We start from the raw sequence: 25,067 nt of genomic DNA on the forward strand, positions 1-25,067 counted from the left end.
CAGTTGTGCTCCACACAAAAAGCTGTGTTATTACTATCATAAACAATGTGGAAATTCTTTCAAAAATGATATTAGACTATTTTTTTCTGATTACTCAGAAAAGCAGGAAAGAAAAGTGCCTAGGTTGGGGAAAAAAGGTTAGACTGAAAGAAAACACTGTTTTTTCTGCCACTAAATTTTTCATCACCACAAAAGCCTGTCACGTAAATACGATACAATACCATCAAACCCCAGGAGGACAGAGGAGTAGTGAAAAAAAAAGAAAAAAGACATTAAATGTTGCTGCATGAAATTGGTCAGGGATTGAATGGATTGAATTCTAATAGAGCACAACCACACACAACTTCCTCTCAGAGCTTTGATAGGATCTCTGTGTAATATGTCTTCAGTATCTGAAGATACCTCTTGATCCACGGATTGAAACCTAGTTTTAGGGGCTTTCGGGGGGGGCAGATATTGCATGAGCTTTACAAATCACTGCAAATTAAAAAAGTAGTACAACAAGAAAAATGTTATTTCGTATCAATATAAACATTGCTGCACACAAAACAATTACGCTCATGTGCGTTCTCAATACTAATCCATGACAAAGACTGTAGAGTGGAAAACACATCGAGGACAGTCGATTCCTATAGAAGACCGACTACACAGATTCATATATGGTACAACTAAAGATTTCTGCAGCATATACTAAGATTGAGTTTGCGTGTATCTGTGCCTCTGGGGACGCAGCCATATGGACACAGAGTGTTGCACTTTAATTAAGGTCATAAAGAGATGCTCGCTGATCTACAAGATAAGTAACTGATAAATGGACTTTTGAATAGATAAACTTAGGCTTATTTAAATGAGATTAAAAACAGGGCTTGTAAACAATAGCTTATATAAGTTTATTTATGGTGCATCGCTTTTCCAGCAAACTATTTATCTTTGACATTGGTATTTACACTGGGGGGAAAAATCCTATTTTTGATCAGTATCTTTCCCAGAAAAAGATTAATTAACCTTAGAAATACAACTGCATACGAGAATGTACTGTATCTGGAATATTAATGCATTTGTTATTTTTGTGTATTTTCTAACTGCAATTTTTTTGATGCATCCAAATTTTAACTTTGTGTTATGTTTCTTTTTTTCCGGCTTTATAACTGTAAAAGTGCATTAGGAGACCAATGCAAGTACTTTTGAAGCACTTTTGCGTGCACATCTTAAAATGTTTGAGGAAAACTATTTTCATTGTAGCTTTTTATTAGTCTGCAAGCCACCAGCTTTACACGGCACAGCAAGAAATTGAGCTTTTGCCCCGATGAATCTTTTCGTGAAACCCCTTTGGGCGAAACACCTGAATCACCACAGAGAGCCTGTCTACAATAGCCCTGACCCACTTCTCTTCAAAACATTGTTATGTTCTCTTTTTAGCATATTTAAAAGACTAATTGAAATTGTAATTTAATCTAAATCTGTATAAGAGTGTCCAGTGCAAGCAGAACTGAAAGCTGAAGGTCTGAATGACTGAAGGTTAAGAGACTGAAGGTTGATGCAAAGTGAAGATCAATAAACCAATAGAAATTAAGCACTTTCAACACTAATGGCTTTTAACACTAGTTACCTCAGATTTTTTTTTGGATCTGACTATTTGCATTAAGAGGAGACTGTGGCTTCACACTTTTGAATATTTCTCAGCTATACGTTTATACTTTATAAACATACTGTATAAAAACAACAAGTATTGATTACTTGGTGAATATTTAATATTTTTATCGTTGGTCCCCAAGAAAAAAAATGATTCTGTTTATTGAAGATGTTTACAGTACATGTTATCCTCCAGTAACTGGGGATGTCTTAATGGGGTTTGTTTTCACATCATAGCTAAACTGTAAACAGTCTATTTTAAGATTTTTTTTTTTTAATTAAAGCGATTATGAAGCACAAAATGATTAATGAAGCAGTTAGTGTAAAAGGTAGCCTATTTGTTATTCTTTTGATAGCTGGCTTTGACATGATTTCTATCTAGTCCAAGCTTGTCATTTGTGGTCAGCTTGGTCTGTCCAAGCAGATTTCAATAATGGCTCAGCTGGCAGTCGGGAGATCAACCTGGTAGATCACCTTGTACCACAAACCATCATTCAGGTTCTTAAACCAGCTTGATCACTACAAGCTGATATGCAATTTGAAATTGAAATTCAAAAAAATTTTGGTATTTTAATCGCATCAAATTCATTTGATATGTCATGATGTTTATTTAATAGATCTACATAATTCATAATTTGGGTAACACTTTAGTTTAGGATCCAATTCTCACTACTAAAATCATGCATATTAGTAGGATATTAACTGTTATAATCACAATTAATACCTTGTTCTGCATAGGCCTATATTCTACATCTCTTAATCCTACCCAATACCTAAACTTAACAACTACCTTTCAAAATAACAGTAATTAGAAGTGTATTGAAGCAAAAGTCGTACTTAATATTTAGTTAATACGGAGAATTGGACCATAATCTAAAGTGTGACCCTAATTTGCATAAAACTATAAATATATGCCAACTAAATACGTGACCATTGACAAACATGTCCTGAGAACAGTAGTTCAACCTTTTAATTGAAATATTCTATCATTATATAGCTCTTGTCTGAAACACGCGTGGTTTTAATGTTGTTTACTAGTAGCTGTAGCTAAATATGATTGGCGGACACAATCCACAGAAATGGTTTGAAACTAGCATACAAAACCACAACTAAAGAAAACTCGCAATTGATGTGATTGGACTTTTCACTCTAAATCCCACATTTACTGAAATGCAGTCCTTTATGAAAACATTTTGACAATTGAAACCCGCACACCTGAGGCGGACAAACTCATAACTACCGGTGCAGGTACTTACCGAGTGCGCGTGCCAAACTAAGAGAAGAGCCAAACAGTTCACGAGGTTCATGTTTATTTCTTGCTGGTTTCATAAATAATATCTCGTTAGCATAAATCCCAGCCAGTCCTCAGTATCAAGAGCGAGAAGTCATGCTGGAGGACTGAAGAAAACAAGCCACTTGCGCCAAGATGTCCGGTGAAAACACTTCTCTGAGCGCGCAAAATTCGTGTGTAGAGTGCAGGATGGATGAGCGCGAGTGCGTGCGCGCGCGCTGAGGGGAGGCTGTTGATTCTGTTCCTCCTCCTCTCTCTTGATCATCAGAAGCGCCACACACTGCCAGGACTTGGACAGATATTTCACTGGCATTCATTTCAAACACTGTAGAGTGTGTATCTGCTTTGAGGTCACTCAAATTGGGGTGATTTAGCTGATTATGGGCTATAGTGCTAGTTGTTACACTTTTTACTTCAGCAAATATTTCTCAGAGTAGGTTTATTTTTGAAAGTCAGTCTCTGTATAGACACATATCCTAAATCACTGGCCACAAAAAAAAAAAGTGATCGAACATTTCCACTGCCAGGAAACAACTTTTGGGTCACTGAACACATGTTGGGCTTTTGAGCCAACATGCCCCAATTTAAGTTGTCCCAATAGAATCAGCCTTTATTGGCTTTTCAGCAACATTTAAATAGTAAATACTTGTTTGAATTAAAAGTCTTCATGAAACGGCAAAATGTAAAATGTACAAAAATATCAAACCATTGTTTTGGTCAACAAACATTGCATTTAATACATTTATAATATTAAAAACACATACACTGTAAAATATATATATATATGTGTGTGTGTGTGTGTGTGTGTGTGTGTGTGTGTGTGTGTGTGTGTGTGTATGTGTGTGTGTGTGTGTGTGTGTGTGTGTGTGTGTGTGTGTGTGTGTGTGTGTGTGTGTGTGTGTGTGTGTGTGTGTGTGTGTGTGTGTGTGTGTATATAATCATCAATAAGTTATGACAGCATTTGTTTTTATTGCTTTAACTCATAAAAATAAGTTAAGAAATCTCTAAACAGTTAAACTAGATTCAACTGGTTTTTAAAGTCAGTTTAATGTAATTTAAGTTGAAATGACTGAAACATTCAGTTTGATTATACTTAAAAATTTAAGGCAGCAACTTTTTTTTACAGTGTTACAACTTGCATCAACTTGACATTTATGAAAAATAACATGTTCGATCATAAAGACAGAATTTATAATTATATTCTAATTTAAAACCAACATACAAAACCAGTCGAGGAAACAGGGGCCACCCTCGGTCGGTCCGTTCGCATACGCCGCGGGGGCCCTAAAGCGCGGGGCCCGATGCAGACGCAGCAGTTCCACCGCCCTAATGATGGCCCTCCTTACATTTGTGTAAGTGGACTTTTGACTATAAACCATATAAACTTAAAGCTCAATGCTATGAAACCAAACAACATTTTTACATCTGGGTGTAAAAAACAAACAACATTTTTACATCTGGCTGTGAAAAAACACAATTCATTAGATCTCTGCGAAGAACATTCGGGTAACACGCATGAAAACGAGTGTGAAAATAAGATGTAAGTGTGAAGTCTCTCTTGGATTCTAACAGGCAGTGGAAGATGCAATGGATCTTTTCACTTCTTTAATTATTATAACTCCAAAGACTTTTCTTATTAGTTTACCATAACTTGAGAAAATAAGCGTCCTTCTGCGTGCTTAAAGACAGAGGAAGTCTTGTGGGTGAACCTGTGAATAAACTGCGTGCTAAGACTCTTTTACAATGTCAAACCACAATGTAGGTCATAGATGTGATAAAATAGACAGAGTGACCACAACAAAACATCCTCTCTATAAGTTCAAGTAGTGTTGTGTGTATAGAGGAAACGTTGCACATTTTTGCGCCTTACTGTTTTTTCAACTATGAATTCAATGTTCACACTGCAATTCTTTGTTTCACACTTTATAATTGGATGCACTTGATACATTTTGAGTAATCATTGATAAAACTGTCAAATACAGAAGTCAGTTGCGCTGAACGGCAGCTTAATAAATAATAACTTTCTCAGCACTAAAGTGTTCCAGTTCCATAAGCATTGTGTTTGTTCTTGGTCAGTTAATGTGACTTTGTGAACATCATGTGATGGAGTTCGGAGACAAATGTGGAAATAAGTAAATCAGAGAGCAGCCATTGACTTGACACAAAAGTGTATCAAACTGACATTTATGAAAAAGAATGTTATAAGGCGAGGTATTTTAAAGTACAGCTAATGTTTACCTTTACTTGAGGATAATGTGAAAAAAACAGACTATAGTGTGAGAATTTGCTCATTAATGTTGCATGGCTGGGATTTGACATGACAGTGACCTCTTCTGGTTGTCCTAAGGCTAGTGTGACACATTATAAATCACAATGTGATGTTTGAGAACGCATTTCAAACGCAGTGCAAACCAGACGCTAGCCAGACAGATAAAAACACAATTCAATCAGTATATTTTGAGATCTGTCAAACTACGCAGGATTTCATGCGGCTTGAATAAATGCACGAGTAGCCAGTTTTATTTTGCAGTAAGCTGGATGTGGAGAGATGAACAGAAGACATTACTCTCTCAAATCCAGACCATCTGCACTGGAACATTTCACAAAGGAAAATACTGACATGTTCATCATCATTTATGGCTTTTGATACTGGAGTATGCTTTTACTTTCCCCCACAAAAGAAGCACTTTGAGGCAGATGCGTATATTCAAATAAAACCCAGACGGGATTTCTCCTTCTATGGAGATTCAATGGTTTATCATTCCCCCCCCAAAAAAAATCTGAAAGGGAAAAATGAGAGTCTAGATTAATGCCTGTACTGATAGTTCCAGATATAGTGGATTGATCCAGGACATGTCATTATGAAGGGATTCAGTTCAGACAGGAATCTGTAATCTGATATTAGACTGGTAGTCTCACATATTTCATGGGTTGTGGGGGGGGGGGATCAAATTTTGTTTTTGTTATGCATACTCTCTTCTAAAGCTTTTGCTGAGAAAAAAAAAACTATTACATTGTACAAAACAATCCGCCTAGCAACAAGACGAACACTGCTCACTTTTAAAAAACAAAGGTTCTTCATTGGCATCAATGGTTCCATGAAGAAACTTTAACATTAAACCCACAAAAGCTTCTTTAAATTGGATTAAAATGTTCTTCACTCTAAGAAAAAAAAAGGTTATTTTAAGAACTGTTCATTGAAAAATAGCATCGCTGTGAAAACCTTCTTTTGGAACCTTTATTTTTTTAAAGTATACAATATTACAAAAATATTAATATTGAAAGGAATATGTCTGACTGCTGGTAACTTATGCATTATGCACAATAAAAATGAGTCTTTACATAAGAAAATATGATTTATGTAGTGATGTATACACATGGAACACATTTATTTAGTGTCTTCTGAGTGTTCTCATTCCTGGCAAATTCTCTTTAAAAAAAAAGGACATATAAGCAGAGTAATAGAAATAATGACAAACATTTTGTCAACCGTTGAGATGTGTTTAGACTTTTACATTTTTTGTTGTGATATTAAAGTGAGGGAAAATGTAAGCACACGCGGATCCAAATAAATGTGGTCAAGCACATGGTAAAACAACTGAATACTTTCCATTTCTAGGAAATGACCTACGACTATGAGCACATAGTGGCACAGCTTTTAGAGGGACATGGCTAATAAAAGTTCAGACTATACAAACACTGTGCATCCTTGTAACATACTATTTTAAGTACCAAAACTCAAGTTGTTCTATTCATGTTAAGGAATGTAATATTAGTGCTTTAGATGCACACTGACAATACAAACCTAAAGGGAAAAGAAATTGGAAAAAGACTTTCACTAACAACTCTAAACCGACATGGGACAGGTGACATGAAGCAGTAATATATTCATCTTTTTGTATGGGTTGCAGACATTTTAGTGTCAGTCTTTGTGTGTTAATTTAGCACCATCTGCTGGAGCATCTTCTTAAAGGGATAGTTCACCACAAAATAAAAATTCTGTCATCATTTACTAAGTTGTTCTAAACTGGTATGACTTTATTTGTTCTGTTGGACACAAAATAAGATATTTTTAAGAATGTTTGTTAAAAAACAGTTTCTGGCTCTTATAATATATTAAGAGCTGCAATTGATGCTTTATTAGTATAATTAGCATTACTTTTTAATTAAAATTATTAACATTACATAAGAAATTGAGGATCATACATATTTATGCATTCGTTCAATGCGAAGGTTTTGAAGTAAAACTTATTTTAATTATGAACTTATTTCTATTATTAAAAAAGTTATATTTAGTTGACACATTTAGATAAATTATTAGTATTCATTATTCTATTATTCTAGTCTATAGTCGTTAGACTTGGAAAAAAATTATCACACAAAATATATTTTTCTTTAATTTATAGGAAATATATGTTTATCAACTACAACAAACCAATATTTGTTCCCATAGCCAGCCCTGATATTATACATTTGCAACCATGTTATTGCAACCTTTTATTTTGTTAATTTATCTTTTACATTTTTTTATTTTAATTTAACTTAATTTAGTTTGTTGCTAGAAAACATAAAAAGGGTTTGTATTCAGACATGTTCCTTACTAACAGTAACAAACTTAATATAAACTGAATTGAAAAATGAAACAGCTTATTTAATATTTGATGACATGTTCCAGCAAAGTCTCAAAATATTGCAGAATCATAATAATAAATGCATACATGTTATAGATGATGTGCTCATCGTATCTAACAGAGGTCAGATAAATCATTACCAACTATACAAGTTAAGAAAAGTGAATTTACATTTATGAATACAAAAAAAGAAGAAGTAAAATAAGGCCCGGTTTCACACACAGGGTTTAGACTAAGCCAGAATTAGGAATTCATTTTAATTAGGACATTTAATTAGCTTTTAAAAACGTGCCTTAGAAAAAATGACTGGTGTGCATCTTGAGACAAAACAATGGCACTGACATGTTTTTAGATATATCAGTGCAAATTGCTTTCAGTTTAACAGCTCCAATATTAGACTGGGACTATGTGAAACCGGGGGGGAAATGTAGTAGGCTAAATTAAAGTGAAAAAAGGTGAGACGTGCAAAGTAAAGCGCGCACCTCCTGCGTCCTGCCACTAGAGTTCTCCCACAGCCTGTACTGTGTGTGTGTTTACCCCCTCCGAGCTCTCAACTGTGGCCGGGCTCCTCCAACCAACCACAATTCTGACATTTAACTCCGGAAACACAAATGTAACCAGCGCTGCGTTACATCCTAAAGTGCGACCGAACGGCGAGGCGTTTGATCAGCTGTCGGACAGCGGTAAGTAAGCGCATAAACCGGATCGATTTCATGACATTCACGGCAAAGAAGAACAAAAAAATCCACTCCCAACTGGTTGGTTTTGTCTAGAAACGAGGGAGGGATATCAACATGGCGTCCATGTAGCTCACCAACCAACCAACAAGAATGTCTAGGCACCGATGAAGGTTTTCCCTCCATTTGCAATTTGATTCGGTTATTAATCGTGTTTCCTTGCGGTTTGATTATATGAAGCGCGTGACAAAAACAGCTCGCGCGTTTACGATGTCCTAACATTTGTAGTTTTGCGACTCTTAGACATCCGTATGTTGTTTCTTTTAGGCACTGTGACCGAAAAGCGGGATTTGCACTGGATTTGATTGATCATAAATGAGACAGGCAGCTGTTAAAGTCATCATGGATTTTGAAAATACATTATTTTGGTCGCTTCGTTAATATAAACGTGTTCTTAATGCTTTTGCGCCATACATTCCAGCACTCGGGCTGTGGATCACATGAGCTGCTGTTGATACTGTAGCAATCTGTGGGCGGTTTGAAAAAAAACACTGGCAACATTTGTAGACTGTAATAGTGTGAATAAAAGTTAAGATTGTTACAAAACATAACGTTGTGGTGGTAATATTCGATCAGGAAGCGATCGGTTCTCATCCTTTCTGCAAATGTATTGCGCAATAAAGCGACAGGTCTCGCTGGTGACATCAAAGCAGCACTCAGTTAATTTTGCTAACTAGTTTTTTTTTTTTTTTTTACACATAAATGAATAAAATTAAAATACGCATGATTAAGAATGTAGATGTATATCAGTCTTCCACAAAGGTGTTTTTATTCTACATGGAGCGGGTCGCCACTTTATAGGTGCTGCTATGTTGACGTCACGTGACTAGTCATGCAAATGACCATGTTGCTAGTAGTGATGATGATAATAATAATTGCTGAATTCGGAACCGCATACTATTTAGTATTTCTGCCAAAGAAAGATACTGTATGGTAAAAGTAGTAAGAGTAATGCACTAGTATGCGGTTCCGAATTCAGCCAATGGGTCAATTCCAATCAGAATGAGCATCCCCATGTCCTGCACTCAGAAGGGCAGAGCCCTTGAAGTGGGGACTTTGGAGGGAGCAGGGCACTTGTGTGTAATGATGCCGTTTGGAACGCATTTGGCAAAGGGAGCAAAGCAAGACCATGTAATTTCCTCATTAGCTTCACATGGAATCTCACCACACAGCAACAACAGGAATATCCTATTATTGCTGTTAATATGATAAATAAATGTACATTTATAATGAAGCTTTTAAAATATGCTTTATATGTGCCTGTTCCCGATCTGCTCTTAACTTTATAAGTTATGAAGCATTAAAAACATTTCTTACCTATGAAACTTTTTTTTAAACTAAATCTGAAATGCATAACAAAACAACTTGAATTATTGTTTATACGTTAACTCTAACGCTTCCGCCACATCTAAATGTAAATTAATTGTGAGGATTTGCCATCCTGGGTTACATGACAATAAACAATTCAATTACTTCCTTGAAGTGACATTGCATGCTCCCTTCGCTAACAGACTTGTGGAAGGGCCCTTCGCGAAGGGATTCAGTTGTTCACTTTCGTTTGGAACATTTATGTTGGAAAAGGTGTCTCCTTCCCAAAGTGCCCTTCAAGGATGCAAAAACACCAGTTGGAATTCACCCAATGTTTTACCTATAACAGTTTCAGGCATGACCAATGTGCTTTACAAAGTATAATGATAGACAGGTGTGTTGTAACAGCAGAATTTAGTATCGAAACTTCATGCATCCAGGCCAATAGGAGTCAGTATAACCGCAACAAAAGCACTAGACATGAGCGAACTGACTGAGTGCACTTTTGAATGTTGCAAAATGCAAATGACTAAAAGTTTTTCTTTTCTTTACATGAATAATGTCATGGTGTTGCATATCATTCTACGTCTGTTCTTTCCAGACATTATTTGTTTATTGAAATGGAAACAACATTTGTCAGCAGAGGCGTTACAACATTGTTAGATTAATGTCTTGTACCTCGAAAACTGTTATTTCCGTAATTTAATTAATGAGTGTGTCTTGTTGTTCTTATTCCTGGAAACTCATTAGAACGCACTTTCATTAATAAATTGCAGCGTACAGAAGGAGTTTCAGAACCATCTGGCAGTTGAGTGGAGAAGCTGTAACTTACAGTACGCACAACAGCATTAAATGTGACAGCCGTTTTTATCTGCTCCTCATGCCACACGGAGACCTAAAACACTGCGGGCACTTTGCAGAGTGAATACTGTTGAGGGTTTTTATAGAACTGGTTTTGCAACTCTACATGTCATTTTGACTGTAAATCTCTGCTATGATGATGGGAAGGACTATATTTAGTTTTTCTTCTTGTTGTTGTCTTTGATATCCTTTGACATTAACGCTGCTGTTCTGAGGAGTTATATAAGAAAGCTTAATGTTTAACCTCATGTGGTTAGTTGCAAGAGCTCTTTATAAAGTTTAGAGTCCATTTAGATGGAGACTTAATGAAGAAGTTATGTTTATTGTGGTGCCATTTTCTGAGAAGATCTATTGTTTGTCCACAACGATGAAAAGGGTAATCATTCATGAGATGCACCGTTTAGAGAAATGGTGTAATTTAATGCTCTCTCTGATAAGACAAATTTTGCTTTAATGCAAGCACCTAAGCTCTTAAGCCTGTACTTTGTTTATTGTGGGAAGCGTGAGTTTTTGTTCAAGGGTTTTGGTATTCGTCCTAGGTTGGAACTGGCCACAATGTCAAGGGTGGTGAAGAAGAGGCAAGCGGACCCTAAGGTGGTTCAGTATGTCTGGTCGGCCATTGAAGTCATCCGCAATCAGAAACAAATCGCAAACATGGACAGAATCTCAAAGTAATTGCTGTAACTCGACTCCCTTTAACAACACTATCGCATTTTAAATGGATAGTTCACCCAAACATGAAAATTCTGTCCTCATTTACTGTCCTCAAGTTGTTCCAAACCTGTATGAATTTCTTTCTGCTGCTGAACACAAAAGAAGATATTTTGAAGAATGTTTGTAACCAAACAGTTGTAGGGCACCATTGACTTCCATAGTATGGGGGGGGGATACTATAAAAGTCAATGGTGCCTGACAACTGTTCTTCAAAATACAAAGAACAAAGAAATGTATACAGGTTTGGAACAACTTTAGGGTGAGTAAATTAGGGGTGTAACGGTTCTCGGTAAAAAAATCAAACCACACCGTTCTCCACCCACGGTTCAGCAAGCACTTGCACCGCGGTTCATCTCAATTCTGACGACGCATATAGAATATGGTTTGTTGAAAATAGTGTGTAAAACAGACAGAGTTCGGGTAATGTATGTTTCTGTCGATGGATACACATTCTGGCTTCCCAATACTTTACAACAGCGATGATTTAAAAAAAAAAAAAACATGGACAAAACAGTCACTCTTTGTAAACTTTGTTCAATGCGAGCGCTGTATGCCCTAATATGACCAGTCAAGCGCAAGAAGACGTGAAAGTGCGCACTCATCTGAACCTTGCATGTGGAAATCCGCGTATCAGACAGCGCACAAACATTGAGTTCTCTTTCAAGTCTTGTGTTTGAACGGACAAATTCACACAAAAATGATGTCAAACGTGCCCGTCTTGTCGAGTATCCTATTCCTAGCAAATATAGTCGGTTATGTCTTAGGTGAGCGTAAACAGTCGAGAAGGATAACGCATGTGTTCAGTATCAGTGTATTGGATCAGTGCTTTGTCTTAAAGTGACAGCAGCTTAATATTCCTGCTGTCTGTTTTCAATGTTAATCAAACAACAAAAGACCAGGAAATCACCCACTGCTCTTGACTAAATAACTTTTGTAACTTTAATAAGGATTAATCTTTAATTTTATACAGTGAAATATGCCATTTTATTTAACATTTCTGTACCTGAAAACTTCTGTTAGAAAAGCCTCAAAAAAGCACTGTTTATTTTAGTTGTATCTTTGGTCTATTGTATTCATTTGTGCTGTTGCTTGTAGTTTGACTTATTTGTTCTTATTTTCTTTATTGTTATTTGACAGTAGTCCTTTTTTCCCTGAACATAGCACATACCGAACCGTGACCCTAAAACCGTGATACAAAAACCGAACCGTGAGTAATTTGAACCGTTACACTCCTAGAGTAAATGATGACAGAATTTTCATTTTTGGGCGACCTATACCTTTAATGTATTCATTTAAAATATCTTAAGAGATGGCCTTGTTTTCATGCAGATATTTAAGTCGTGTGTATGGGATGCACCCTAAAGAAACGGCCAGGCAGCTGGTTCTGGCCGTGAAAGACGGTCTGGTGGTGGAGACGCTCACCGTGGGCTGCAAAGGCTCCAAAGCCGGGATCGAGCAAGAGGGATACTGGCTCCCAGGAGACGAGATGGTGAGACATATACCAGAGCATGTCTATTTTAAACAACATACTTTTATCTACATGCCTCTTAGATAAAAATGCGAAAGGTAAACATGGCTACACATTAATCAAACGAAATAAAGAGCTCAAAATGTAGATATGCTGCCGGCTCCCAACACAGTCATGAACCTCTGAAGTCCATCCGCAAATATTTGATTATTTGCTTAGCTTATATGGACCAAATAATCAGTTGATAAAGTTCATGACTAATGTTCAACAGTGAGTTTTCAGCTGTAAACTTCCTCCATATGCACTGGTAATGGCAGATGCAGATGTTCCAGTGCCTTCACCAGCACAGAGACATTCCTCTGCTGTGTGAGAGAGCATGTTTGAAGGAAGCACTGTTTGTTTTTGGGGAATATACGCATCCGTCCCAGTCTTCATCAGCCATATGTGTCGTCTTCATTTAAAAAGAAATTGTAAAATATTTGCTTATTTGCATGAAAGAACTTCCTTTCTGAAGGATCATGTGACATTGAAGGCTGGAGTCACGTTACTGCATTACTGACCCCAAAAGTTTGAGCGTTAGTGAATGTAAAAACGGCACATTTATGAATATGCTGAATTGCGGTACTTCTTACACCAAACACCCACCTGCGAGTCCCTAACACGGAGCGCCTGTGGTTAGTTTCAGCCAATCGCAGCTCTCAGATTAGGATTTTAAACAATGTTTTTTGGATCACTTGCAATCGCAGGAGCAGATGTCAGAAGGAAGCAAGGTATGTTCACATCCAGTTGCTGTGATTTCTTTAATTAACAATATAATCTGCCCTTTAGTTAATAGTATGTGTAACCTGCGCATGGGACAGCAGCTGAACTGAAAGAAGCTTCTACGTGGCCTTCAGACTTTTGCCTCCAAATCTGAAATCTAAATCGTTCTATTTAATTCTAAATCTAAATATTATGATAATACACACTTTTTATACCAGTATCTGCGGATATACTGGCCTCAGCGAGCTTTGTCACTTCAGTGCTGTTCTGTGTGAGGTTTTGTTCGCCTTGTTTTGCCACTGAATGCTCATTTTTAGTGATTTCTCTCTTCTCTAGCCCTCTTTGCCTACTGATGCTCTTTTTCAAGATGTGCGTATGCTTCACATATTAATCTTACATGTTTTACAAATCAAGATTTTGTATGTCAATGTCAAGACCAGTTCAATGTCAGAACCAGTTAGACCTGTGTTTGCGGAGCTGTTTACTAGGGCTAAGACCAGTGTCAGAAGTTAGCTTTTCTATTTAAGGATGGAAATCTATTACCTGTAAAACTAAACGACTCATATTTATGAAATATTATGCTAGTATTAAGGTGATTTTTGTCACTTTCTTTGGCATTTTTGCTTTAAACCCCTGGTAACATCTTACACTGGTTTAGCCCCATTTTAAAGGTAAGAATAAAAAGATTTGTAGACAGCACCAGCATTTTCCGAAGTAAAACGTTTGCCAAATCCTAGAGATTTTGTACTGTAACCAGATCAGTGAAAATGGTGGATTGCCTCTGGTGTGTGTTGGTGTGTTTTGAGAAATGTACTATAGATGGATGATATTTTTAGAGGATAGTGTTACTGTTAACACATGGTGGATGTGATCGTGGCATGTGAGAATGTGATTGCTCACCGTTTCGTTCAAATAATATTTTGTCATATACGAGGTTTGATTTAAATGGCCATTTGATTGAAAGCATATAGTGGAATTTTCTTTGTTTTAAATCTGTGCCTTTCTTAGGCTTTGAAAGTGTGTAATCCGTGTAGAACAGGCTTTAAGTCTTTACTACTACACACACGTATTGTTCAGAAGCATTGTAAAAACATGGAAAAATGGCCATTTAAATGGATCCTAAAAGCAAAAATGTAACATGCTTGTGTTCTTCTCATAATATAAACATATACACCTACAATCTTTTGATTGATTGCTTCTTTATTATAACTAATGAGTGGGGTTTTATACTTTTGCTCTCTCTGCTCTACTGATAATCATATAAGAACAGCTCTCATACTCTGCGCTTTCTCAGCTTCAAACTTGATTCATATATATACACAGTATACATACTTGTATATATTATAAATGTGAAAGTAATGTTTCTAGTGATTTTACCTAGACTACATATTTATTACTATTTGCCTCCTCGGGGCTCTGGTCACTAATTTGACAGAAACCCCAGAGTCTAAGCATTTCAAAGAAAGAGGGCTGATCTTAAATCTATTTTCCAAGATTGTATTTGCAGGACAAAGCTTCCCTGGATCAGTGGTGAGCTTGGTGGTGGCCCAGGTGGGCGGGGATGTGCATTACTATACTTGTGTGTGTTTCAGGACTGGGAAGCAGAAAGTCACGACTGGTACTGCTTTGAGTGTCACCTTCCCGGAGACGTGATGGAGTGTGACGGCTGTTTCCGTGTTTACCACCTCCGCTGTTTGTCTGAAGACCACCGGCCACGGGACTCAACCTCCCACTGGCAGTGCGGCATCTGCAGGGTGGGGACAGAACAGATGTGCCCAAACTTTTTACAACAAAAGAGCAAAAATCGAGCGTGATTGAGGTCCGCAGGGCTGAAAGTAAAGGTGTCTAGGGTTGCGTTTGGAGAACGTTCTGAATCTTGACTCGTTGATGGAAATTAAGCTACTCTAAGTTCAGAGAAATGAAAACAATTATGCTAATGTGTTATCTAGACTTGTTCACAGTATTTTGAAGTGCCCACGGTAATAATATTGTACATATTTAATGCCGCGATAACCGGTATTACCAAATACCAGCACACATCTACTTCAATGGCTTGTTATTATATTTATCTATATATTTATCTATATCTATTGTATATATATTTTTCCCCTCATGGCATGGCGACCCAAATCAAAGGTCATCATGGACCAACTTTGACTGGCTGGCCCTGGTTTGGACATCTCTAGTAAATAGTAAATTCTGCTATTTTAGCTGATAGCTTTAGTTGCTCTTTATACACCCTTCTAGAGTCATAGGGCTGCAGCATATCCTAGTTTCTTTAGCTCATACACACTGTTAATTTGCCCATTTGCTGATGTTGCTTGGCAACAGTTTATATTTAGGATAATAAACAATATTATAATTATTATTGGTGAATTTTAGTCTGATTGTTAAAACTAGAATATTTTTATTTAATTGTGGATATAAAAATGATCAGATTTTTAAGCATATATATATATATATATATATATTTTATTTTTTTAATAATAATATTATATATATTCAAATAGAAATTACATTGATATAATAATATATATAGAAAATTCCCCAAATAATTGTACAGCTTCATGTCATGCCAAAAAAAATTAGTAAAAATAAATAAATGTATATCTTATTCAGCAAGGGTGCATTAAATTAGTTAAAAAAAAGTTAAATTGCGCAAAATATTAATTTCATCAAAGAACCCTGAAAAAAAAAATCACAGGTTCCCACAGAATTATTAGGCAGCACAACTGTTTTCAACATTGATAATAATAAGAAATGTTTCTTGATCAGCAAATCAGCATATTAGAATGTTTTCTGAAGGATCGTGTGACACTGAAGACAAAAATCAGCTTTGCAATCACAGGATTTTTTTTTTTTTTTTTAAATGCACTTAAAATTGTAATAGTATTCCAAAATAAAACTGTATTAATGATCAAACGAATGCAGCCTCGGAGAGATTAATCTTACTGCCTTTTAACTTTTGCAGTGTAAATTCCAGAATTTGAAATGCATATTTTTGATTTGGTTTTGTGACTTAACCCCCCAAATGCATTTTTAAAGTAAGTTAACATAAATAATGATGTGGTTATTGAGTCATTCGTTTCTTATGGTGATGTTTACTAACAGGGCAGTAAAAGGAAGAATTTGAACAAACAGGAAATGATGACATACCTGAAGTTCATTCTCGGACGCATGAAGGAAAGGGTGCGTTTCATATTTTAGCCTCATACTTTTCCCACACTAAATCATGTAGAAATGAAGCTTTTTCTCCACATGCATTTTTCTATTGAGTTGTGAAGCCGATTTCTTCTTTCAGGCTGTGGACCTGCACAAGAAAGGAAAGGAGACAAAGCAACCCGTGTACAGAAGACTGATCCACACACCCCTGGATGTGGAGAACATACAAGAGGTGCACTAGTAGACACACTTCAAAGATCACGTCCCATCAGCCTCGGCACCTTCTCACGTGTCTGTTCCCTTACAGAACATCTCGGAGGGGAAGTACAAGAGCTTCGAGGAGTTCAGGGCCGACGCTCAGCTTATCGTTCACAACACAGCCATTCTGCACGGAGGTGAGTTCTTCTGGACCGCAGTCATCGGTGTGATTTATGACAACTGTAGTGTCAACTTAACCGATTCCACGTTCTCTCTCAACAGTCAACAGCGATCAGACGGAAATCGCGAGACTTCTTTACAACGACACATGCCATGAGGTCAGACTGCGCAAACTGTTGGAATTTTAAGCTCATTTAATGCATTTGATAAACACGGTTAAGCCTTTCTGTTTAGGTTTTTCACAACATGTGTAAACCATTTTATGAACAATGAATTATGCAATTATTTGTGTGTTCCAGCTGAACGAGTTAATGTTGTGCAGACACTGCTTCTATCTCTCGAACGCACGGCCCGACAACTGGTTCTGTTTCCCATGTGTAAGCACAAACACACTCATTCCTGCAGATTTCTGTGTGATTTGTGTGTATAAAACGATGTTTGTCTGTGATCAGAGTCCGAATCATGAGCTGGTGTGGGCCAGGATGAAGGGCTTTGGCTACTGGCCTGCTAAGGTGATGCAGAGGGAGGGCAGCCAGGTGGACGTTCGGTTCTTTGGTCACCAGCATCAAAGGTGAGCCTCAGGTTATAATATGAACATGAACGATATTTGATTTAAAAGGAGAGTCATGAGACTTCAGAAGTTCATTCTATACCAAATGAGATTGTTGACTCTTTATTGATTGATTACAGCTGGGTGATATTCCAAATATTCACAACATATGGGAGTGATCTTGCTATAAAATAAATCAACATTGGGAACATTATGATTTTATCCCTGGTTTAAAATGCATGTTTAAGCTGGTTTAACTGAAAGCAACTGATCTTAAAATATGTCAGTGCCATTTTTTTTCTCAAGATTCACACCAGTAGTTTTTTTTCACAGGCACGTTTATAAAAGCTACTTGAATGTCCTTATTGAACTTCGAGCTAATCCTGGCTTAATCTAAACCCTGAGTGTGAAACCAGACCTTAATGTGTTAAACTTTAATGTGACTAGTTTTGCTATCCTCCCTTGTCTTGTGACTTACGATGTTATTAGGATGTTTTAATAGCACTGGTAAGTAAAGAGTTTAAATTGTCCATTTCATTAAATCGATTCAAAATTGATTCATATTGAGAAATTGATTTGTTTGTGTCATCATTCACAAATCTTCACAGAAGTGGCTATATGGTATGTTTCAAATATTAGAACGTTTTAGGTCAAATATATAGGTAAATATTGATATTACTTTGGTTCATATAAACCAAATTCTGTTCATACAGTGTTGAAAACAATTTGATTTCATTTTAATGATGTTTAATGCAAGTTGTAATTTATAAATGATAATTATTTTAACCTTTTATATTTGTATGATCATTTTATAATATTTATTAAATAATTCTACGTACATTTAGAGATTTAATGCTTAGGTAAATGTATGATTTTAAGTTATAACATTAGGTGCAATTATTATTATTATTATAATAAATATTATTAGATTTAATCTGACTAATTATTTGCTAAAGTATTTTTTTTATAATTCCACAACCCCATGTATTTATATTTTTGGGCTTTTGTGTTTGTTTGTGTGTGTGTATGTATATATATATATATATATATATATATATATATATATATATACACACACACACACACGTATACATACATATAATATATATTATATAAATACACATGTATACATACATATATTTATAATATATATATTATATGTATGTGTGTATATATTATAAATATATATAAATGTATACATGTTTGGGTATATATTATATGTGTGTGTATATATACATATATAATATTAATATATGTATGTATACGTGTGTGTGTATATATATATATATATAATATATATATATATATATATATATACGCACACATACACAATACACAAGTGCAGACCTGGTGTAAATGTGTAGGTGGAGAAACTAGCTTGTGAAACTAGCAGGCTCGTGTCTGTCTTGCTGCAGGGCATGGATTCCTTCTGACAACATCCAGGAGATCACGACCAGTGTGCAGCAGCTGCAGGTGAAGCGCAGCTCGGGCTGGAAAAAGGCATGTGATGAGCTGGAGCTCCACCAGCGCTACGTGAGGGAGGGCCGTACCTGGAAGGGGAAGCCGGAAGAGAAGCATGACAGGTCGGAGAGGCACGAAAGACAAGAAGACAGACAGGAAGAGGCGGAGTCAAGCATCTCTTCCACATCCAACGAGCAGGTTAGCACTTTGGCGGCACAGAAATGTCAAAATTCACATTTGAATAAGCAAGATTGGCTTTGCTTTATTTGGTATCTTGTTCTGATCTTTACGGCAGTCAAAAGGCAACCAAGAGCCCAAAGCTAAAAAGAGCCGCCGTTCCCAAGTCGCAGAGCCCAAAGAAGAGGTTTGTAATGCATCGTGTTTATTGAGTCGATGTGGCATTGAGTTCATGTTATCCTTCACCGTCTCCTTCGCTGTTATATCAGGAACCAGAGCCCGAGATGGAAGCCGTCAGCTCCAGCCAAGAGATCCCAACAGCTGTTCCACATCAGCCGGAGCGTATGTCCGTCTACACCCAGACCAAGAAGTCTGGCTCGCCGCCTTCCTCTTCCTCACCGGCCGCCCGCATGATACACCGGGGCACACAGACGCTCAACGAGGGCAACTGCCAAAACATGTGCCACGACAAATACACCAAGATCTTCAGCGAGGTCAAAGAAATGATGAAAGCGGAGAACAAGCGGGAGACCGAACGCGTCCTGAAAGAGGCTCTGGACAAGGTGAGGAACGTTCTTTCATTTCGGACTTGCATTTGGCTCCCTCTTGTGGCCAGATTTAAAGATACCCCTTTTCCTCCAAGAAAGCCACACTGTTGGTGGAAAGGGGGGGGAAATCGCAGCAAACTCAGCAATGTGGTCGTCCTTACAGTTGCGAGGGGAGATGGAAGAGGAGAAACGGCAGGCGGTGAACAAAGCGGTGTCCAGCACGCAGGCTGAGATGGAGAGAAAGTGCAAACAGGTGAAGGAGAAGTGCAAAGAGGAGCTCATGGAGGAGATGAAGAAGATGGTAGCTCAGCATAAACAACTTCTTTCCCAGACCAAGAAGAAGCAGTGGGTGAGTGAACCTTCAGAACATCTTTAGGTTTGATACAAACTGTTAAAACCACCAGACAGTCAACAATGCAATAATGCTTTTGAGTCTGTTTTTACCCGGAAGAGATGCATTAAAATTAAATGATGAGTTTGATATTCTTGACACATTTTCAAAGTTTGGGTCCCTTGCGTTTTATTTAATTTATTTTTCAAGTATTTTAAAAGATATAACCATAAAAATAAAAAAGTACACTTTTTGCAACTGGGCCAATTTTGACCCTGGTATCAACTGAGGCTTTACATGATGTTGTTCAGGTTAGTTAGTTAGATTTGTCTTAAAAATACTTTTGTAAAATATATTTGCCTGTTTTATATTTTATAGATAAACATGAATATGGTCATCTTTTTCATCTGAAAGTTAAAGTTATACAAAACATTTTTTTTAAACATTCCAGAGTAATATTGATGTTGTTTTTTTGGAAAATGAATATGTAGGTTTTCAAACAGACTTGCATCACAGTGGTTTTTCTGTAGTTCAAGTAAAATTTTAAATTCCAAAGAATTTCCCGACTTTTTAATTAATAAAAGGGGGTCATAAATATACTAATAATAACTGCAATATTAAAAAGCGAAGACGTTACTGATCAGATACAATATGGTTTTAGTAAAAAAGTAAGTTCTGATTTATAAGCTTCTGTTCCACCAGATTCTGAATGCATTATGCAGCTAATTAATTTAAAAATAGTCCTGAGTGTTTGAATCAGGCAAAGTTAATTGAAATGTGACTCATGTCATGATCTGTTGAAGAGCATTTCTTCCCGGCATCAGTATGTGAACGTAATTATTTTTCGTCTTAGAACTTGTTTTCCCCAGAAGTCCTCATTTGCCTGCCTGTTGTATTTACAGTCTATAGCTTCTACCTGTGGCTAGGAGATGAGAAATGGTTCTCCAGCATATTACTCACCTGAGCTTCAAAATTCTCTTCTGGGGAATGTTGCTGCTCTGAGGGCAGAATTAGGAAATGAAGAATTACTGCCTGACTAAATCAATACTGTGTTGTGGGCTTGTTTTTATTCTGTAGATGAAGAGTCAGATTTAGTTGGTTACTCTGCATAATGATGTTATTGAGAAACTACCACCACCCGTGCATTTTACCTTGTGTTTGGATACACATGATTTTGTTTTGTCCTATAGATCGTGTCCCTTCCCTGACTGGATCTATATTTTGTTGGTGCTGCAATGTTACTGTTAACACTGCGCGCTGATAATATAAAGTCCCAGTCGCACGTACCATGTGTGCAGAAATATCCGTCCATCTTTAACTTGACGTAAGGGCATTCGAGCAATAAAGAAATACCAAGGAATGAGAAAATAGAGCGGGATGTGTTTGATATTAAAAATAGTCATTAAAAAAAGCACAATATGTTCTGAAAAAGAACTGTATTCTGCACTCGCATGTTAACAGGAAACTTCCCCTCTCAGAGCGCGCGAGTGACTATTGTCTTTTCACGCTAGAACTGTCAAATGATGTCATAATATCCATCTTGGCGAGTATTTATGTAAACACTGTTGGCCATGGTTATACTCAAGTGAACGTTAACAGAATCTGTTCGTCAAATCGGTTGTTTGTTAACCTTGGTGGATTGGGTTTTAAAGGAAAAGCAGCCTAATATACCTGATGCTTTATGTTATTAATGTTAATCAAACTACAAAAGAAAAAGAGAATCTCTCATTGGTCTTGATTTTAATAACTTGTGTAGCTTTAATAAAAATCACTGTATATTTAATTCACACGACCTACTTGAACAACAACAAAAATTAGTTTACTTGTCTTCAATAATTTCTTACATTTTTTCCTTACATTCATTCAAAAAACTGTTACATTTCACTGGTATGTTATTGGTAACCTTATTTCTAGCAAATATAACTATAACATGATATATTATTGTGAAATTACTTGAGATTTAGGTCATATCTCTCACCAAAGTGTTGTGCCTTTTAGTCCACATACACCTTGAGGCTAATCTGTGTGCTCCTAAACATTGAGAAACTCAGATTAACACACAATTTAGTCCTTCTGGGAAAACAAACCAAAGATATTGATGACTCATTCTGGACTGCACAGATTTGTGTCCAATCAAATGCTCTCTAGAATGAAAATATCAACAAACAAGTTAGCCAATCGTGATTATTGCTATGATGTAAATTTAAACCGATTTACTTTTTTTGACCCAATCGTCCGGTTTCATTAGGAAATGCACTTATGAATGTTTGACATTTCTTGACAACGCTTTGCGTCTCAGTATCCTCTTTATTTTATTTTTCAGTGTTATAACTGTGAAGAAGAGGCGATGTACCACTGCTGCTGGAACACGTCGTACTGCTCCATCAAATGTCAGCAGGAGCACTGGCACGCGGACCACAAACGCACCTGTCGCCGGAAGAGATGAGCTGGCCACGCCCCTCCTCTCGACGCCACCCATCCACAAGCCACGCTATTGGATAGATCATGGATTCTTGATTTTTTTAGCCAGCATTTTAAACCCCAGCTCCTAAGGACACTTACCTGGACATTTTACTGAGTTGCGGTGAACGCTAACAGGACAAGTGAGCACGGGATTTCACGTATTCCTCGTAGAGATGGGTTTTATGTTTGGATTTTAACGGTATCTCTTTACATATCCTTTTTTTTTTACCCTTTTATTTGCTGTACGACGGGAATCAGCCTTGCTTGCATACAGACTAGCTGAAATGTGAAGTACTAGTAATCTTTTTAAACAACTTAATCTGAAGCTATGTAGATATTTGAATTTTTATATGAGCGAATCATTTCTGCCTCCTGCATTGAGTGAAGTTGGTGCTTTTAAACTCGACGGTTGGTTTTTATCAGTGGTTGTGATGTCTTTGTTTTGTTTTTTTGGGGGAACAGGGTTTAAAGATGGCAGGTCATGTCTGTCTGAATGATACAATCTTCCATTAATGAATATGCACATTTCATGGTTACACTTTAAAATAGGCCTTTTAATTTTTAACAAAAAAAACTAAATGATGTGCTAATTTTGGGGTTCATTGCGGTAGCTTAAGTGTACTAAATCTTTGCCAAGTGGGATCTCTAGTGAGGTTCATAAGCGTGAACAAAACCTGATGATTTCATTAAGTAGCGAAATTGAACCAGACTTAAGATTGTACAGAGATCAGAGTAAATGAAACAATCAGAAATGATCGCTTTAGGGTTTTATCATCGAGGATGACTTTTCATGGCACTTTCTGACCCGAGGGAGAAGTTAAAAGGATAGTTTACATAATTTAAATTCAACCATGATTTACTCGCCTTCAAGTTGTTCCAAACCTCTTCTGTGCTGCTCAAAGAAAGTAAATGGCTTGACTTGGTCTCCATCCACTTTCACTTTATAGAAAAGAGCAGCTTGGACACTTAAACATCTCATTTTATATTTTTCAGTTAAATGCGTATGGGACGACATGAGGCTGAATAAATGACAAAATTTAGGTGAATTATTATCCTCTTAAATATTGCAATAACAAAAAATTAAGTAAAAATGAGGTAAGATCTATCTTCAGAGAGTTTTTGAGATGTAACTTGTCTAAGTCGACCAGGGCTGCGTTTCCCAAAAGCAAAGTTTCTACGATCTACTCGCGATGCTTTTGGGAAGGAGAATCAATCAGCTGAAGGATGTAGGGGACCGCGAGGTCCTTTAGTGTTTTTGCACAGATCCATATGTGCGTGCACCTGTATTCGGTTTCTCTGAAGCTCTGGATGCGTCTTAAATCACGTCTAATACATCCAGGTTTCTGTTCATGCCCTGTTTCTCTTTCTCTCGCTCCCTTCCCAACCTCACTGTTGCACTACATGTAAATAACTGTTTGCCGCTAACCGTGACTGATGACGTTTGCACGTTAGCATATGTACATTTCATGAGCGCATTAACTATGTATTTGATAAAGTCGAACTGTAAAGGAAAAAAAATATTTGTGATATAACGGTAATTTGTTCCATTCCAGTGTGCATGAAACCAGGTTGTGTGAACCTTATTTTGGACTCTACGTTAATCATTGCGTGTCATCAGTGATGCAGTATGTCTCATTTTTTGTTTTCTAGGGTAATTTGACGCCACTTTGTAATTGCAAGTAACCCTTTTTAAAATGTATTTTTAATTTATATTTATGCGGACAGAGTAATGACTACTGAGAATTTCCGACACCCAGCGAGAAGTCTGGTAAACAAACACCTGTCTTTCATGTGCATACAATTAAAATGTGGTGTAAACGTTTTCCCCTTTCTTGCATTGCATTATGTAACAGTGCTATGTATAAATAAAACATATCAACCGGTGTTAGTTTTGCTTTTTTTCCCTCAAATTTAAAAATGACAAATTTACCAATCAAAGCACTTTATTGCACCATATTTTGTGAACGTAGGCCAAGGCAGGCTTCTATAAAAGTGTCATTTAATACTTTTAATCATGTGTACAAAACAGAATTTCAAACACACCTGCACCATACAAAATAAATTGTTTTTTGTCTTTTTTTTCTCTAACCAACAATATTTACATACACCATGCAGACTCTCTCACGTAAGTCCAGATTTCCAACAAAAAAAAAAGGGAAATAACTTCACAGGTTGAAAGTTATGTGCACATTTCTTTCTTTTTTTAAATGGGGAAATGTTTCTGCTTGTATGGGAATGGCAACACTAAAGCTTCTGAACAGGTTAAGACTTTCCTTCATTTTTTTTTTTTAAAACATAGACGAGAGAAAAAAAAACATTGCATCGTCACTCTCTGAACAAGTGTAATCTCAGTTCCCATACACAGTATTGACGTCTATGACACCGATTCCAAAATAATAAAATAAAAGTTTGCATTAAAACGACGACCTCAATGAGGCCAGAGTGCCGATATCTGATTGCAGTAGATCTCCACGATGATCATGACGTCTGCCCGGTGAGGCAGGATGTGGCAAAGAAAAGAAGAATTTCATGGCGATTTAACGGATTGCCAGCATTATGAAAAGTGTCTTGCCAGTCTCTTTTAATGCAGCTG

At 36.8% G+C, this 25,067-nt stretch overlaps 2 protein-coding genes across 8 annotated transcripts in view; one reads left to right on the plus strand and one right to left on the minus strand.

Annotated features, from left to right (window-relative positions):
• The window catches only part of vipr2 (vasoactive intestinal peptide receptor 2), a 28,375-nt gene extending 25,121 nt beyond the window's left edge, over window positions 1-3,254 (minus strand). The window contains exon 1 of the mRNA XM_079601828.1: window positions 2,889-3,254. Within this exon, the coding sequence (XP_079457954.1) occupies window positions 2,889-2,939 (51 nt within the window). The 5' untranslated portion in view covers window positions 2,940-3,254. The remainder of the gene's footprint in view (window positions 1-2,888) is intronic.
• Window positions 3,255-7,973: 4,719 nt separating this feature from the next.
• Window positions 7,974-24,358, plus strand: zmynd11 (zinc finger, MYND-type containing 11). Of its 7 annotated transcripts, none has more exons than XR_013796255.1 (17): window positions 7,974-8,237; window positions 11,000-11,131; window positions 12,504-12,663; window positions 13,389-13,412; window positions 13,741-13,773; window positions 14,997-15,158; window positions 16,516-16,593; window positions 16,706-16,798; window positions 16,874-16,961; window positions 17,047-17,102; window positions 17,244-17,321; window positions 17,397-17,515; window positions 18,910-19,153; window positions 19,251-19,319; window positions 19,402-19,695; window positions 19,776-20,029; window positions 22,335-24,358. XR_013796255.1 is itself a non-coding variant. In XM_079601031.1 (17 exons), the coding sequence occupies exons 2-17, from the start codon at window positions 11,016-11,018 to the stop codon at window positions 22,455-22,457; spliced, it is 1,923 nt and encodes a 640-aa protein (XP_079457157.1). In that variant the 5' UTR covers window positions 8,019-8,237; window positions 11,000-11,015; the 3' UTR covers window positions 22,458-24,358. The 7 variants fall into 7 exon arrangements, 4 of the variants coding, with proteins under 4 accessions (XP_079457157.1, XP_079457158.1, XP_079457159.1 ...); XM_079601031.1 differs by having other exon boundaries at window positions 8,019-8,237; window positions 19,844-20,029; XM_079601033.1 differs by lacking the exon at window positions 11,000-11,131 and adding an exon at window positions 12,336-12,381 and having other exon boundaries at window positions 8,062-8,237; window positions 19,844-20,029.
• The last annotated feature ends 709 nt before the right edge of the window (window positions 24,359-25,067 follow it).

The sequence above is a fragment of the Phoxinus phoxinus genome (genome assembly GCF_949152265.1).
Source record: "Phoxinus phoxinus genome assembly, chromosome: 24".
Taxonomy (NCBI): domain Eukaryota; kingdom Metazoa; phylum Chordata; class Actinopteri; order Cypriniformes; family Leuciscidae; genus Phoxinus; species Phoxinus phoxinus.